Raw genomic sequence first — 17,747 nt, forward strand, 5'->3', positions numbered from 1 at the left:
TTGAGAACTACGACTTGTAGTGAAGTAGCTTGCTCCTCCAAAAGAACGGAATGCATCAGCTGATGACCCTATTGGCCCGTGTGTGGAAAAGTGCATGACCTTTATCATGGTTACAATGTAAAAAATTTTCTGTGAGCTTTGGAGCGTGAAGGCGAAAGTCTTCAATTTCTGTTTGCAACCATTGCAACTTTAAATAGGGGTCAAGGGGTCTTGTTTCTACCATACTGGTTAGCCTGTTTGCTCATCCCTTCTGTCACTGAGTGTGCAGAAGCACAACATAATTCATCGATCCAGGGACTCTGGGTGGAAGTTATTTTTAAGTGAGGGGCAAGACTTTTGAGTTTTTGTTATTTATTCCGTTCTATTTGCATATTGAAATTTTGTTTCAATTTTTATTATTTTGCGCTATTCTGAGGTGTATTTGTTAATGCAGATAAAATTAATTGAAATGGGCAGCTTTATAAAAATATACAAATGAGGAGTGACTGGCTGCACTGAAAATGCTTGCACATAGTCTGTGTCAATTTTGCTATAGCCATGCTCTTGAACAGGGGTCAGGCTATCAACTTCTGTTGGGATGATTGGTTTAGGTTACTGAAACGAAATGCTTTACAACTAGCTAATCCCCACTGTGCTGTATATGTCCTAGAATTTATGCATTTTTCAGAAATCTGATCCGAGTACAAGCAATTGGAGATGGGGGTTCTGCACTGTCCGGAGAAATGTTTGGGCAATATGACCGCCCCTCTGTTCCGGCATTCTTGCATCTATCTGCCAAACAATGAACTTAGGAAGAAAGACGACTGACCGGGCCAACAGTGCTGGCATTGTCTCTTCCTAATTATTCCTTTTAGTGCGCAACACTTATAGCCGCAATCACTCCCGATGGCTGTTTGAAGCCTGTGCCGGCTAGCTCTCTAGTCAACGGTAGCTATGCGCCTTTCCTTTTCTCCGAACCAGAAAGGTGTGAATAAGGTTACACTGGGTTTTGAGAAAAGGAAAGACGCATAGCTAGTTCACTTTGTCTGTAGACACCTCGAGCGCACCACAAACGCTGTGACTGATAGCTTGTTAGTCGGCGTTCCTGGCACTTCAGGCATCCAGCGACAAAGTGAACTAGCTATGCTCCCTTCCTCTTCACAAAACCGAGAGAGGTTTTACCGCGAATAAGATTAAACTGGGAATAAGACTGTCTTATATGCTACGTGCAAGCCGCCCCTGCTCTCTCTCTCCATGAGCTTGAAGCGCGGAGACATGGCTAAGCCGCGTCGCGAGTCTTGAAAAGGAGCAGCCTCATAGAACACCAGTGCACTCTGTGTTGCTTATAAAAGAATAGCAGGGGTAAGCAGTGCTAGCGCACCTACTTCGTGTTTGATTGACTGTGCAAATCGACATTTTTTATTTAGTGTGCTAACGACCGTGCGAGTGCTGCTGGCTCAGTCTCTGACCCACAGCAGCATCGAAATCAGTGGAAACTTTTATTTTAAATATCGGGTATCGTTAAAATACACGATGCACTGAAAATGCATTTTCGATAGCGATACTTATCAAGGATACATGTATCTTTGATGCTGCCCATGCCTGTTTAGAACTATCTTCTACATTGAAAAATGTTTACAGTAATGTTATTTTAATGCAACACGAACAATTATAAAATAGTTCTGTTTGGCGATACCTGGGCATTGCAATTCTGGGGAAAGTGCCTACCTTTCAGTGTAATTTTCGTTTTCATATTTCAGGCCAATCCTTTGAAGTATTGGCAAGTCTTGATATCAGAAAATTGCAAATTACTTTAAAAAAATTAAAATCTTGAATTCCACTACCTTTGAAACCAGGCATGTAGCCAGAAATTTTTTTCGGGAGGCCCATGGCAGTTGTATAGGGCGAGGGCGGGGGTTGGGGTTGAGCGATATGCTTGAGGAATTGCAGTGGTATTCTAAACCAAGTTTCCTCCTGCCAACTTTAAGGTTGTGAAGATTGAGAGGTGTGGATGTCATGGTGGGTTGTGCAAGTGTATGTGCATTGGCATTTATATGTAGTAGCACAGATACTGTGTGAGGAGAAGCCAAAGGACAGGATGCTAGGTTAGTGTTGCAATACACGTAGCTAAGTAATAGGAACATGGAGAGATGTGGGGAGACTTGAATGCAGGAACAAGTCTATTCTGTGCGTTCTGTGTGAAAATAGCCGACAGACCTAGTAGTGTAGGATATGTGTGCGATGTGGCATGTTATTGGTTGAACTGAAGTGAGTGCGACGATTGCCTCCCCCCACCACTTAAAGGCAAGTGGCGATAAAAGGCAGCAGGTATGGTAAAGGTCCTTCAGGTGCCGTCTGTGGCATTTTCAGTGGGCAGCATTCTTTTCAAGGGTCATAGTGCTGGGACCAGCATTCTAGGCGATTCAGGGCCTCATTTTCACGAGTGAAGGCATGTGCCCTTTCATTTCCTGCCTGTCCTAGATGTTTTGACATACTAATAAAATATGAGAAAGTTTGTTTAAATGATCATACAGGCTACACCTACGAAGTTAGCTTCCGTGGCTTTTTATGATAATGGTAGTAGGTTTGGAAGTAACTGCCTGTAGCTAGCCATGTGCACAAGATTAGAAGTCTGCCAGGCATTACCCAACTGGTACTCTTGAGTGCCTCATTTTCATCTTAACCCTTGATATTTTTTAAAATAAAATGGTATCAAAATGGTCATTTAGTACCCATTCTGCAATCTGTTGGCAAAGCAAAACGCTTTGGACGAGCCCTACTCGCCTTAAACCGGATGAACACACAAGCTGGACTCATCAGGAGCCAGAAATGACAGTTGTCTTACGACGAGCCTGGCTCATCCAAGTCCACCAAGGGGTTAACAATGGTGCCCTGGCAAGTACTACTCAAGAAAGATCCCACTCATATTAGCAAACGAATACATCTACACTGTGGACCACGTGTGCCTAGGTACTGTCATCACTGTCCTCAAGGGGAAAATGGTGCGTATCATCAGGTGGCAATGAAAAAGTTGATCGCTTCTTTTTAGGATGAAGTTTCCATAACAGTGCATGTGCTTTCAAAGAAAAAGAATGAAGTCCAGCACAAACTGTGTTTATTAGGCAATGCCAAAGGGCATTCCTTAGCCCAAGGCGAGCACAAAAAAAAATAAAATGCTGCGGTACACAAAAAGAAGTTGCCATTTGACTGACCCTCTGAATGCATGCCCCTGAGCAAACTTGCATAGTGCACACTTATTTTTGACAATAACTGCACGGATTTGTCGCAATTGGTTCAGGCATGCATTCATCAATGTCATGTCAGCTTAGCACAATGTGACCATCAACACAAGCCTGTACCTCTGCAACACTGTCAAAGTGCACCAGCCCACACATATGACTGCAATAGGCCATGCACTTACAGCTGTGCTATCATGCCGATTTCAGCATTTTCTACTAGGAAGGAGACCCATAGTGCAAGCATAGCAAGACGAAAGTACCAGACACCTCCAGACAAATCTGGTGATTTGGGCATGTTCACAGCAGAATTGTGCACAATGCAGTGTAGACAATAAATGTTGGGCATGCATTCATGTGTCCTGCTCTATCACAGCAGAATTCTGCACTATGCAGTTGCTAATAGATGTGCACAAAAATCTTCTGCACTTAAGCGAAAAATTTAGACATGTTTCCACCACTGTAAACATGCACCATACTCAGGGTATTAATAAGGGTAGTGTATGTAGAAAAGAGAAAGAGGCTTGGGAATAATCAAGGAAGGAGTTTAAGACCAACATAAATTCTGCTTTATTCAGAGCATGCCAGAGCACAGTAAAGTGCTTGAGCTCAAAGAGGGGGCTATGCAACAGAAAGCAAAGAACAAGGAAAGAACAGCGCAGTAAGGACAGACAGGAAAGGGCAAACCCCATAGGCCAATCAGTGCACTTTGATCTCAGTTGCCGCTCAGCTGCTCATAGAGCTTGGGCACATAGTCATCCCATTCTGCCTGGTAGAAGTTTGCAGCAACTGGCTCTCCCAGCTGATACTTCTTGGCAAAGTCTCGGATCTTGAAGCCACCTCGGTGATCTCCAGAGCGGTTTGTGAGGCGCTTTTCATCACAGGAGAGCTTCCCAGGCTGCTTGTAAACCACAAAGACATACCGATGGAGACCTGCAATAAAACCATAAAAGAGTAAGGAAGTATAGTTTCGCACTGGACTGAGCTAAAATGTCTTCTACTTGTTGTATCCATACACATTTTAGATGCTTGGAGCTTCTTGCAAGCAAACAACCAGCATAAATGCAGTCTCACCTGTTCCTTTTGGAGGTCCTGAACCAACATACTGAGACAGAGTCTCTCCATCTGAGACTTTGCAGCCAGGAATGTTTACCACAAGCCAGTGATGCCACTCCCGATACTTGGGTGTTTGCCGGCTCGGAGCATCGGGGTCTGCATCAGCATAGGAAACATTTGGATCTGGCACTGCATTTAACACAGAGAAACCCACCAGTCATGCATAGCGTGTAAAGGGCGCCAGCGTCCGTCGGGTAAGAAACAGTTGGTGGACACTGGACTTGCGTCGGCGTCAGCGTATTTCCCATGTTAACCGAGACACCGTTGTAGGTCACCTGAGAAGAAAAAACCCCGGAGCCACGTCAAACAAGGAAATGGCGCTGATAATCACCAGAACTCGCCGACTTCTCACTGTCCTTCCAGGGCACTCAAAACATGTTACGCTGGGGGCCTGAGCCATAACGGGCCAGGGAGAAGAAAGTATGCCAGCTTTTTTTTTTTACCGGGAAGCGGGTGAAGTGAACGCCAACGTCGCTAGAGAAAGCACCATGTGCATTAATAGCTGCACGGCCGAGCTCGTGAAGAAGTGCATACAACAGAAGGCTAGTTACCTCAACGGTATCTTTCGGGACCGTGTCGATCACGTCCGGAACAACTTGGTTGTCCTCCATCTTTGTCATCCCGGTGCCCTTCTGAAGGTACACACTGTGAAGGAAGAAACGAACGTCGACAGCCAAAGGCACTATTATCAGACCGAACTTTGACCGCACATTATCCGGCAGTAGTTCGGACAGACCGCGCCTCGGTCCACTTGGACGGCACAATACAAGCTCAAACGCAATTTCGTCTTCCACAAACATTCGCTAATTATGGCTCAATTTTTGCACAATAACACAAATTTGCAAGCCGCGTCCAATTATTACATTTGCCTGTTAACAACGGACAGGAATATGAGGCTCGCTACAGCAATTTAGACGGGTTGCCTAAAAAAAAAAAATTCAAAGCCAATTACTATAGAGAGCGAACGTCTACAAGATGTTCTCTTTTTTTTACGGCGGGCGCCCAGTTGTGCCAGACTCAAGCATAACAAAAGTAAATAAAAGCCTTTACCACAGCTTAGGCTTATTAGGACGTAAACACGAAGCCGGTACCACGTTGTTTTGGCGGCCTTGGGGAGGAATTACGAATCCACTATTCGTATCCATGCTCTCGAGAAACAACTAGGAATTCCGTCTAGTGGAAGAATCTGTGCGCACGGGATGCAGTCAGTAAATGCAACCCGCTAAGAATATACAGTATTATTTTCCCCCAGGCCGGCGTGGGTAGGCATCGGCAACCTCCAGATTACAGAATATCTTGTGTGTTTACAATTGTGATACAAAACAGACTCCAGCATCAGGCGCGGTATGTCTATATGGCTTTCAGGTGCTTTTTTTTTCTGCAGCGTTCAGTCACCTTTTGTACTTAAAAAATGCATCTGACGGTCAATGCACAATACCTGCTCTGTTGAAGCAAACGGCGAAACGACGATGAAAACCCGGATGCAGATGCTGCTCTCTGGGAAGAGGTCAAAGAAGCGCTGAGAGGGCCGAACGCAAAGATTGCTCGCGAACAGACAGCTCGAAACATCATTAATTTTTAAGTGCAAGAATCGCTGGTATGCTTTTTTTTACGCAAAACTACAAAGAGCTTGAGCGTTTGTCACGCGGATAGATTGTTCGCAACAAGGTCAGCGTTTTAACGCCATCTGTGGCGTAGAGTCGGAGCTTACTGAAAACAAACATGGCAGCTATTCGGCAGTAAGAGAAAAAAAGAATGTTCTGTCTTAGTTGAACAGATCATTACGTTGGCTTCTAATGCCTCTCTGCCTTGCCGTCAAAAGGTATTCACGCTTCTGCTAGCACTGCTAGCATTAGGAGGAATTGGTAGTCATCTAATTATAATCTGGTCTTAAATCTGTTCGATGCTCGCGGTTGCTGAGAGAAGTAGCTTGGTAAGCCTAATCATTTTGCTATGACGAATGAAAAACGGCCCTCTAGGGGATCGTCTGTTACCTAACTGGGGTGAGTGGAATTCTATTTGAAATGCCTTTTCTGCTCCACGGATGAAGGGCTGTCCTTTGAAGTCATTGATTTTTCAGTAGCGCACCGAGGGCACTGCTGTAGAACGCGTTCGAGTTGTGAAGGTAATGTGGTATGATTTGACTGAAGCAACTTTTACTTGGATTAACAATTTTGAATTGAATTTATGGTATCGTTATAATTCAGAACTGCCTGCAGATTAATAACCTTCCATGCTAACATATCGTTTGTTCAATCGATAGAGTGGACTAGTCATGTAGGAGTATAGCTCTGAAAAGACATCTCTTACAGGCGATTAATGACCTCGTCATTGACTACATTGTGTTACGGAAATGCAAAAAGACGTTACTAGGCAGCCTGCCGTTTCCTCAGTAACTAGACCACTGCCTGACAGCTGCGGATGCGAGCGGAAAGTTGAAACCAGCGTGCTCAGGTACCCGACGACTCGCGTCCGCTCGTGCGTTTCCCAGGCTGGCGTCCCACTAGCAGAGGCGGCCGGCAGATGCTGTTGAAGAGCTGGACGCGAGACGTGCTGGGCCCGGTGGAGTCATGAGTCGGCAGGGTTGCAAGTGGACTTGCCAGCACTGCACGTATGAGAACTGGCCAAAGGCATTGCGGTGTGTCATCTGCCAAAACCCTAGACCCACTCTGATTGAAGAGGAAGCGTCTAGTGAGGAACGCGACATTTACAAGGTTAGTCAAATGGCCCCTTTTCGCAAATTGTGTGCTTGTGCGTGCTAGTGTATCATTCTTGTGTTTTTTTCTGGAAGAGGTTCAGTCTGTAGTTTGTGTACCTTGTAAGTCATTGTTATGTTTCATCAGAAAAAAAAAAATTCATGAGGTGTACATGTAGCAGTGATCCCTGATGTAAGCCTCTTTCAATGGTCCAACGTTAGTAGGGCCTCATTACTGCAGGTTCTTTGTGAATAATACAGCTCACTGTATTTTGTGAATGGCCAGTGTGGCAACAAATCTAGCACTATGTAGCATCTTGCAAGCTGAGCTCAATGATAAGTTGTATTTCGTTGTCTTGCACAGGCGGCAGCTGTTCTGCAGGAAACATAGCTTGGTATGATAAACCAAGCTAAACATTATAAACCATGGTAAACTTTAGCTTTCACTCTGCAGTATAGTTTCGTGGGAATGACCCCCGTGGATCGGGAGCCGTATATTACTTCAGACAGAATGCAGAACCTACGCGCAAAGTAGTGCTGCCCTAGCAACTTGCAATAGAGATTGGCTGCTAAACAGTCCATACTCGCTTCCTTGGGTCTGGTGCCTACAGTCCTCCCCCACGGGAGCAAAGAGCAGTCCCTTGCAGCTTTTCTGTCGAAAAGCCATGTTCATTTGGAATGCCTGTGCGAACAGGCCAGTGTATTAGGGAAGGCGCACTGCGCATATCTCAACAACAGGCACGCACCATCATTTAGCGCTGACAAGCGTTCTGCCACCGTTTCGTTTCCGTGGGCTCTCCATTGTACTGTGCTTGTGCCTCTGCAGTTTGTACTCGTGTTTGCCTTCGTTTGAGTGCAGAAATTGGGTATGAAGACCAGTGCTTGCTTAACTCACAGTGTGTAGCTTTAGGACTCTAGAGAATTATAGTCATGGCTGAATAGTCTAGATTTAACTGTTTGGTGCTTTTTAGTGAGCACTGAAATCCCTGTACGCTACTGTTCCTTGCATTCTGTTTATGTACTTATTTCTTTATGTACAGCGCCGTCCAAAATATGTGCTAACGCAGCTCAGTGTGGCCGCGCTCTGCGGAGTGCCTGTGTGTCCAGCGTGGCCGTGCATTGAAGCGAAGGCGTGCAAGCAAGCACACAGGGAACTAGGGGAGGTGCTTCGCATCATCTGCTACAGCGCTGGAGCGCGCCACTCTTGCTTTGCTGTGAATTACACCGCGGTAAACGCCAGCGACTGATGGGCCGAAGCGGCATTGCTGGAAAGCACACTTCACTCACTGCGCCGTACTGCGGCCGTTGCAGAGCGACAGCAGTGAGGCTTCGACTCAGCCGAAAAGCCGTTGTCTGCGGCAGTTAGTGCAGTCCCTGGTCCGGCATTGATGAGCCCAGTCCATAATCTGCATATCATGATAATCGTGATTCAGCATGCCTGAACGTGACTGCCATGATTTAGCATAACTTCTCATGACTAAACATTCCTTAACGTGACTATAATATCCTCTTCTAGCCTGAATTTAGCATACTGCATAAAAAAATTATTTCTGCTGTGGCTTTTTATGTTCTGGTTATGAGGAAGTTACACAGCAACTTTTATGCATGTCGGGGTTTTAGGAAGAAAGTTACGGCTATGTCGCGAAAACGCGACAACAGGTCGTAATGGATCAAAAAATGTTTATTTTCAAACACACTTCACAACTCATTTCTTTGAGCTCAACACATTTGTATCTCAGTTCTTGTGAAAAGAAATGAAACAATTTGAACTTTTTTTTATACACAGATGAACTTTGCACTTTGTGCAGAAAGAAACAGGTTGGCCTTTGCAGCCAGGCATCTTGCACCGTTGTCGTTGCTGCGACACTTCAGGCCAGTGGCCAACATTGTCTTGACGGACTTCAGCACTAGGTGTTGGAGCTGCTGGTCCTCTTCTTTTCTTCTTCTCAAGCTTTGCTTCCACGGAAAGAGACGGCCGGCCCCTCTTCTTCATCATGTCCTTGTTCTGATTACAGAGGCAGCTGGCTAGAGAAGTTTTGAACGCTAAAAGATCCAGTTGTTGTTTCTTTGGTATTGCTAGAGCATCACAATCCCTCCGGTAGAGCAGCCAGCTGCTCACAACAGCCATGTCAACAAAATGAAAAAAAATCGCAGGTAGAATTTCTTTGACTTCAGAAAAATTCTGTAGTACGCCATGAGCCCATCTAGAAGGTCGACTCCACCCATAAAAGTGTTGTAAGTCTTCACAATGGCTGGCTGCTGAACTTCGCATCTTTCTTTCTTTTTGCGGTCATACCGCTGGCAGCTTCCTAGAGGCTGGGCACTCCCGAATGTGCTGGCAATATTCACTCCCCGGCTGTCGTACCACTTCACTACTCGGACTTCGACCCCTTCAATAGTAGCCTGCCTCTCCACGTGGCTTCCTCTGCCGTTCTTCATTTCTGCATCGCTGGGCAGTCGGCATCCAGAAATCCTGTTTGCGCGTGCAGTTCCCATAGCTGGAATACCGCGCTGATCCAAATTTACCAGCAGTTTTATGGATGTGAACCAGTTGTCAAAAAAGAGCAAGTAGCTCTTGTTCTCTGGGATGGAGCGCGAAAGCTCGAGCACAACATTAGAGCTTGCTCCAAGGTCAGGTAATCCAGGAACAGGGCGGATGTCCCCTGTGTATATAGAGAAGTCGGAGACAAGTCCGTGGGTGTCGCAAAGTACAAAAATCTTGTAGCCCCACTTGTGAGGCTTGCTAGGGACGTACTGCTTGAGTGACGAGCGGCCTTTGAACGGAACAATTTGCTCGTCGACCACCAGCATCTGTGACTTTGGAAGGATTTGAAATTTGAGCAGCAGATTGTCAATGAGTGGTCGAATTTTGAAGAGCCTGTCTTTGCCAGCATTTGCTTGTAGGAGATTGTTGTTGAAATGAAGGCTGTTCTTTATCGCTTGCCACCTGTCACGTGACATAACTTCTGCCACTTTTTCTACTCGCATCTCGCGGTTCCAGTACATGCGCGATTGCGGAAGCCTGTATATGGACATATACATTGTGGCCCCAAGAAACTGCTCCAGTTCAGCGCGTGTTAGGCATAGTGCTTTGTTGGCATTCTTTTGTACTGCATAGAGATTGGACTGGTCTGTAATCTCGTCAAGAAGCTTGTCGTCAAAAAAATACCGGAAGTACGCAATGGGAGCTTTCGGCTCATCTGGAGGGTCTGGAAGACCGTCTTCCCATTGAGGGTGGCATGTCCGCGGATGGTTCACTTGCTTCCAGAGGAAACTTCTTGCGCTTGACGTTGACGGCTCTTCCGTTTCACCTTCTTCATCTGCAAAAAAAGAAAAAATCACTGCTAGGTCGGCAAACCACACTTGAGAAGCCATACAACATTGGCTTTGAAAAATTGGCTGGGGCTTAGCTAACGGCCTGGATATCTCGAAGCGAAAAGCTGCTGTGATCCGCGATAAACACGCGCTTGCGGCGAACGTCAAACGATGACGCATAGCGCGTGGCAGCGTGTGCCTGTTCTATGGGCAAGCGCGCCTTATATACCCCTCCTTTCAAATGCGCACTGCGCACGGCTGCGGCGAAAGGTCAAACGGTGGCGCAGAGAAGCGACGGCACACATGGACAGTAGCCTGCGCCGTGCGTGACGTCACTAGTGCTTCGACGAACGCCGGCTCACGCGAAACGCGGTGTTGACTAGCGTAGTGATGCTTTTCGCTTCAAAAGGAAAAGACGCGCCACTGCAATACAACACGAAAGAACGCTGATGGTGTTTCACATTGCAGCCGAATGCAACTCTCCCAACAAACAAAAAATTGCACACCTGTGTCGCTCCCAGACTGCCCAGATTGATCTGATGGGGCAGCGTGTTCTGTGTCAGGGCTGTATTCCGAATCGCTGTCGCTGAGGCAGCTATCTTCGCTTTCTTCAACGGGTGGAACCCTGATCCCGTAGAACCTTCTGGTGTCCATCACGAACGAGAAGCATCGAATAACTGCAAAAAACAACAATTACTAGTTTTTTGACCACATGCCGAGGAAGACGAAGTTGTGCACAAATCGGGACGCTACAGCCTGTTGATGCGAAAACGCGACAAAGCGACGCATGCTTGAAAAAACAACTAATCTTCAAAAACAAATTATTTACTTGATCTGCGTGCATTATTGAAGCAAGTGCCCGTTATGCAAAATTTTTTTATATTCAAAAAACTTACATACCTTGAATGGAGACGGATGTCAATGGATGGATAGTGAGAACTGTTCTTCGTCGGCATCAACTGGAGAAATGGCAGCCGTCAGCTCTTTACTGAATTGACGATAGATGGCGCTGCCTTTTCCACGTGTTGCCAGACATTTGTGGATTCCCTCTGAGCGCAGGGGTAGCGGCTACAGATGTTTTCTTCTGGTGGAGCGGCTTAAAACCGGTATGATGCGAAATCGCGACAACAGGTCATAAGAGGATAAGGACTTAGTAAATCATAACTTGCCATGACTAAACATGGCTATTATGACTTGGGATGATTTTCTATTACTGCCAGAATTTGTGTAGACTCAATACGACTCAGTAGGTAACATCAATAAATGTCACTATTATGGCTCAGTATAATTTTCCAGGACTGCCACGACGTTATGCTTAGTCATGGCAAGTGATGCTATATAAAGCCTTATTGTACTGTGCTATGTCAGTGCACGTGAAGGAAACCCAGGTGGTCGAAATTTCCGGAGCCCTTCACTACGGCGTCCCTCATAGCCTAAGTTACTTTGGGGCATTAAACCCCCATAAACCTTTATAGCCTCATCATGATTTGACATGAATTAACAGGACTTGGCCAGCTAAACCTGACCAAATATTATGAAGAACTTATCACCACTAAATACGAATATCATGACACAGCATGATTTGCCAGCACTGCAATGACTTGCATGGTTTGCCATTGCTAAAGTAAGCATGATTAAAATGATTTGCATGACGCTCCATGATTTACAATGACTTGCCATGACTAACATGTTCAGCACAACTTGTCATGACTAATGATTAATGACTCAACATGACATGAAAGCAGAAGAAAATTTAAACTTGGAGGTCGTGGCTTCGGATCCCACTGGCGGAATGTTGCTTTTTCTTCTGCTTTATAATAATATATATTTATGTAATTACCCTAGTATACTGCCATTGGTGAACTCTGCAAAGTAATGAAAAAAAGCAACATCCTCTATGGTCCTTGGTTTTGGTACTGTTGGCTTCCGTCATGCATGTTTAGTCATGACAGTCATGTTTAGCTATGGCAAGCTATGCATGTCATGGCAGTGCTGGCAAATAATGCTGACACATGATAGTCATGTTTGGTCACGACAAGTCCCGTTCGTCGTGCGGAGTCATGTTTAGTCAGGGCATGTCGTTTTCAGTAGTGGCAGTCCTGGGAAATCAGTCATGTTAATCATACTGAGTCGTGGAGTGGAGGCAAGTTCCTGCAGTAGTGGAAAATCATGCTGATTCATGAGTAATGTTTAGTCAATGCAAGTTATGGTAAGTCATATATTTTATGTTTAGTCATGACAAGTTATGCTGAATCAAGTTAGGGCAAATCGTGAATCATGATCCGTCACGCAAATAATTTTGAAACACGCTAGTCATGAAACTCAGCAAAGGCAAGCCATGCATATCGTGGTAGTCCTGGCAGTTAATGCTGAGTCATGATAGTCATATTTAGTTATGGTATGTAATGTTCATAATACTGAATCCTGTTTAGCCAGGGCAAGTCGTGCTGAGTAACGGAAAATCATGATGGGGCTTAATAGTCATGTTTAGTCATTTCAAGTAATTCTAAGTTGTGGCAGTCCTGGAAAATCTTACTGAGCTGTGGTAGGGACATTTAGCGATGTGAATTTTAGTGAGTGATGTTTAGTCAGGACAAGTTATGACAGTTATGGAAAATCGATGTTTTACTGAGTCATGGCAGTCATGTTAAGGCATGTTGAGTATTGCTGAATCATGATTATCATTTTATGCAGTTTATAGACTGGGCTCATCAAGGCCGCACCGGGGACCGCACTAACTGCCGCAGAGAACGGCTTTTCGGCTGAGTCGAAGCCTCAGTGCTGTTGCTCTGGAACGGCCGCAGTACGGCGCATTGAGTGAAGTGGGCTTTCCAGCAACGCCGCTTCAGGCCCTCAGTCGCTGACGTTTACTGAGGTGTACTTCACAGCAAAGCAAGGGCGGCGTGCTCCAGTGCTGTAGCAGACGATGCGAAGCACCTCCCCTCCTAGTTCCCTGTGCGCTTGCGCGGCTTTGCTTCGATGTGCGACTGCGCCGGACACACAGGCGCTCTGCTGAGCGCGGCCACTCCGAGCCATGTTGCACATATTTTGGACGGCCCCGTACCTTACAGGCTTCCTGTGTTAGAGCGTTATGGGAGTGTTCAGTTATTAACATCATCAGAAGTAACCCACCAGGTTTCCAGCTGTTGTTGCAAACATTCAAACCAGTTATTTGATCAGAAGGCCCTAGCCACTGAAATGGCATAGCAAGTTATTTTCTGGCATTTTAGTGGGTGGCACCAAGTTGCTATACCAGTGTTCTCTGAATGGTTCTACGTGCTGACAGCAGGGTGCACCCTTCTGTCAGCACGTTAGATGCTTTTATACATAATTGTATGCATTGTGAATTTTTTCTTGGATCGTGCAACAACTAATGGTTTCTGTGTTTCAGATGAATTCAGTACCCTGTATCCTAAATAATGTGCTTTTTTGTGGCAGCTGGTGAACGCAGCATATAATATTCCTCAACACAATGATCCTTGTAGCAAATCTTTAGCCACTTTAATGCAGGCAGGGTTTGTTGCCTGTAATAATGTTATTTCTGCATTTCTAGCGTCATATGTGCATCTTTGCATAAATGATGTTAATTGTCTAATCCCTCGAGTACTCTTTAGATAAATCCTGGTGTTTTGTTGTTAGAATTTTCAATCATTCGACACTTTGTATGAGTCTTTTACATGCCCATAAAACAGTTACGATTCGTGTTTTTTGGAGTTGACCAGTCTAATTCATTGATTTTTCTTGAGGCCTGAATAAACTGCAGTTGATCCTGGATATATTGAATAGTTGGAACATCCCCTTGAAAATCCCATGCAAAAGTAAAGCACTGTTGTTCCCTTTTATCGAACTCCCGTTTACTTGAAAATTCTGTATATTGAACAACGAACACCGCGTTGCTTTAAGTGATGCTTCTTTTAATGCTGTTCCCGCAATCACTTTTCACATGTGGAGGCGGGTCGGCTGTGTGGCGTTGGGCACTTGCTGGCTGGCTGCTCTAACATTGTAAAAGCGCATGACGAGGTGATCGTGAGTGCTTGAGGGTAGCATACGGTTTCACACTCATTTTCCACACAACAGCGCTGTCATTTCGGTGCACAGTTTGTCATGCGGTGAAGCCAAACTGACAGACTCCTAGCGGCAGTCCTTGCGTTGTGGAACCAACTTAATTTTGATTAGAGATTAATCTGTTAATAGTGTATTAGCAACAGGATTCGATCTCTTATCATAGGCAGTGGCTAGTTTCAAGCACTGTCCGCTGCAGGCTAATCTTAGCGATGCACTGCGAGTGGTGCGTTACCAGCATACCGGCGGGCACGTCATTAGAAACAGTGTATCACTAGCGTAGGTGCAGTGTATTGTAGCTTCTAGTTTACATATAAGGTTATCTACCGCCATTCTTTATCTCATGAATTATCAGTGTATAGAAATGTCGATACATTGAACAATTACGCATTTCCCTTTGAGTGCAATATGCCTGGGATCAAAATAGGGTGCTCTGCTACTGAGCTGAAGGACCCGAGTTCAATTCCGGTCACGGCGGCTGCGTTTCGTTGGAGGTGAAACACAAAGGTGCCCTTGTGCTGTGCAATATCAGTGCACATTAAAAAACCCCAGGGGATCTAAATTAAACCTGAGCTCTCCACTACAGCATCCCTCATAGCCATGCACCGCTTCGAGATGTTGAACCCCACAATTTACAAAAATTTCTGAAGAGAAATGGCAAGTGGTGTTCCCACGAGGGGAACCTGTCAAAACTCCCTCCCCTTCGTCACATTGGCAGCTGGGAGCTGAGATGGGCATCACTATTAACAGGCAAACCGCCAGCTAAAAGTAGGGGATGCTGTAGAGTATGAGCTGCAAAGTTGACAGGCACGTGAATAAAATGCCACTATCTATGAGGCCCCTGCCAAGGAGATCATCTGTTCCAGCTGAACAAATGCTCTCCTTCCTGCTGGCAGAGACCATGCCAGCACACTGCATCTCGAAGGCATGACATTTCCGTCGCATGACGCATGCTTATCATTGCTTGGATAATGTTGGCATCATTAACTTTATCATTACAGCAGATGACATTATAAAAGTTAAAGCAGATAACACTATCTGCCCTTATGCCATAACATCAGTTAACATTGTCATTTTAAACATAAAAGCTGGTTGTCAGCATAAGCTGCATTTATGTAACTCATGAAAGTGCATCACATACGCTATTAGGCAAATGTAGTGTGTCTTATGTTTACGTGAGTGTGCTTATTCAAGCTGACGGGACAGTTGGGCCATGCACTGTCACATCTGATAACTAATGCATCTTGCCTTTTATCCTGCAGTAATCAGTAGACCAACTGCATCAATTGCCTGTGGTGAACACTTCCACTTGTGGTACATGTCCCACAGTCCCTTCTAATTCACCACCTTTTACATCTTCTGCATCCTTCTGCAAACAATCTGTCTCTCTTGCATGCGATGCTCATTTTGGGCAAACTTATGCCTTTACACAAAGGCGGTGCGGTTGAAAGCTGATGTATTTGTCGTATTCGTGTAACATTCGTTAGTTTTTGTGACATTGTTTGGTACTGTTTATTTTTGTTCAGTCTGATTGCAATGCGCTTGACAGCAGTGGTAATGTTCTAGGCTGAATTAGATGTTTTTATCTAACCATTCTCAATATGTCTCTTTTAATGACTGGGATTCCCAACAGTAACATCAGCTGTTTCACAAGTTCTTTTGGGTCCATTTATGTAACTTCCCCTATAGGCACCCTGCATCCGCCAGGTGTGACCACTGTTAGCCTGCAGTCAGCGCCGCTGCATGACCAGTTCTGTCTTTGTCAGGAAATCTCTTCGCCAGCTGCGCGTTAACAAATCGATCAGTGTTTTTTTTTTTTTTTAGGGAAAACATTATCCAAGCAGGACAGTTTTTGAAAACTATATTCATGACATGAAAGAGGCTATATCATGCGATTGGAGGGAAGTGTCCGCCTGGTATGTTGTGCAAACACGTATTGATGTGTCAAAACTGTATGTAGTTAATGGTGATAACATCTATTTTTCTGGTGCTCACACACATTTATACTTTGTTGAGAAGCTATGCAGTTAACTGGCACTAGTTGCAGCTGCAATGAAGCTGTTGACAGCACATATGTAAACATGTAGTCACTCTTGCAGTCATCGAGTGCGGCGACATGTGTTCTAATGCCAGTCTGCAAGCCTGCAGGGTGTTTAGACATATTCCAACTCACAAGTTCTGCAAGTGCAGCGGAAGTTAAGCCGGCACACGCCAACAGCTTTCAGAAGTGTGTATAGTGGAACCCGCCATAGTAAACTCTGATATAGTAAAGTGACTCTGTGGTCCATTTCACCTTGCATAGATGACTGTATGTTTTTTTTGTTTCATTTATAGTAAAGATATCTTTAACAAAAACTATTATAGTAGAGCATCTGGCCACGGCCACATACTTCCCGTGAAATGATAACATTGCGGCACGCACGCAGTCTAGGACATCTTTGAACCACAGACATGTAACGGCGTAATTATGAGGCCGATAATGATGGATGCTGATGATGGTAAAACTGCACTCTCAGATGGCTTAAAGGGGCTGTGAAACACCTTCCCAGGAGAGCACATCAACTCGCTCAATCACTGCATTGTGTTGTCATGAAAACCTGAGCCAAATAATGCACTTCTACACACAGCAGAGGACCCACAATCACGCGCGAAAGTTGGCGAGCCCTTCCCGGTGACTTTTCCATGCTCCCACCTTCCTCCGTCGCTTGTGCCTGAGTATACAAGTTGGGAGATGGCTGCTGGTTAGATTCTTTCAGACGTCAGACGGCTACCATGGCCGCCTAGCTTTGGCAGGTCAGGAAGCTCCGCTGCTGGAGGTGAGCCCGGCGGAGGAGCGCCAACCTTCCGGAGTGCTAAAAGTGACAAGAGGAGAGGAAAAGGCGAGAAGACGCTGAAATTCCAATTTTGACTACAGATAACCCGGCTTCTACAAAGCGCATTAAAAAAATTCTTGCTGGACAATATTCATGAATTGGCAATGTTTAATGTCCCAAGCATACGGCAACTTTATTAGAGCCCCTTTCAGAGCCCTTTTAACCTTCAGGCTCGGGATCTGCGAGGAGAAGCCAAGTTTTCAAACTTCTTGAAGCCGTGTGGATAAAGCCGGTTATCAACATGGAAAAAAGGCAGCGCAGGCTGCTGAGAAAGGAAAGACAATGCAAGTACTGCGAGGAGTAGGGAAGGACAGAAAAAGGCGAAACGTTCGCAGCACTGGGCAGCACGAAACACTAGAAGCGAAGGCACAGCAGCACTGCGTGAATGGTTTTGTCGTGTGCTTTTCTGAACCATTGCCCCTTAGGTGGCACTGAGGCCACAGAAGATGACGACATGTTCACACAAAGCTT

The 17,747-nt window shown here is 45.4% G+C and overlaps 2 protein-coding genes across 4 annotated transcripts in view; one reads left to right on the top strand and one right to left on the bottom strand.

The window, feature by feature from the left end:
- Window positions 1-3,077: 3,077 nt before the first annotated feature.
- Window positions 3,078-5,905, bottom strand: LOC144112845 (protein D2-like). 2 transcript variants are annotated; one of them, XM_077645659.1, is made up of 5 exons: window positions 5,770-5,905; window positions 4,883-4,976; window positions 4,486-4,606; window positions 4,290-4,427; window positions 3,078-4,148 (listed from the first exon to the last, which is right to left on the bottom strand). In XM_077645659.1, exons 1-5 carry the CDS (start codon window positions 5,901-5,903, stop codon window positions 3,931-3,933), a joined length of 705 nt encoding a protein of 234 aa, XP_077501785.1. In that variant the 5' UTR covers window positions 5,904-5,905; the 3' UTR covers window positions 3,078-3,930. The 2 variants fall into 2 exon arrangements, with proteins under 2 accessions (XP_077501785.1, XP_077501784.1); XM_077645658.1 differs by lacking the exon at window positions 5,770-5,905 and adding an exon at window positions 5,382-5,491.
- Window positions 5,906-6,019: 114 nt separating this feature from the next.
- The window catches only part of trbd (ubiquitin thioesterase trabid), a 73,740-nt gene continuing 62,012 nt past the window's right edge, over window positions 6,020-17,747 (top strand). Inside the window, exons 1-2 of one of the 2 annotated variants that reach the window (XM_077645655.1) lie at window positions 6,020-6,153; window positions 6,823-7,045. In XM_077645655.1, coding sequence (XP_077501781.1) covers window positions 6,902-7,045 — 144 coding nt within the window. In that variant the 5' untranslated portion in view covers window positions 6,020-6,153; window positions 6,823-6,901. The other variant, XM_077645656.1, reaches the window with a different exon arrangement.

The sequence above is a fragment of the Amblyomma americanum genome, chromosome 1 (assembly GCF_052857255.1).
Source record: "Amblyomma americanum isolate KBUSLIRL-KWMA chromosome 1, ASM5285725v1, whole genome shotgun sequence".
Lineage (NCBI taxonomy): Eukaryota > Metazoa > Arthropoda > Arachnida > Ixodida > Ixodidae > Amblyomma > Amblyomma americanum.

Bases quoted from the DNA above. Each gene is read 5' to 3' on its own strand.
- LOC144112845 (XM_077645659.1), bottom strand. From the start codon at position 5,903: ATGATGTTTCGAGCTGTCTGTTCGCGAGCAATCTTTGCGTTCGGCCCT. The intron at 4,977-5,769 runs GTATTGTGCATT...CTTCCTTCACAG, and splicing joins CGTTTGCTTCAACAGAGCAG to TGTGTACCTTCAGAAGGGCA. The intron at 4,428-4,485 runs GTGGGTTTCTCT...ATGCTGATGCAG, and splicing joins TTACACGCTATGCATGACTG to ACCCCGATGCTCCGAGCCGG.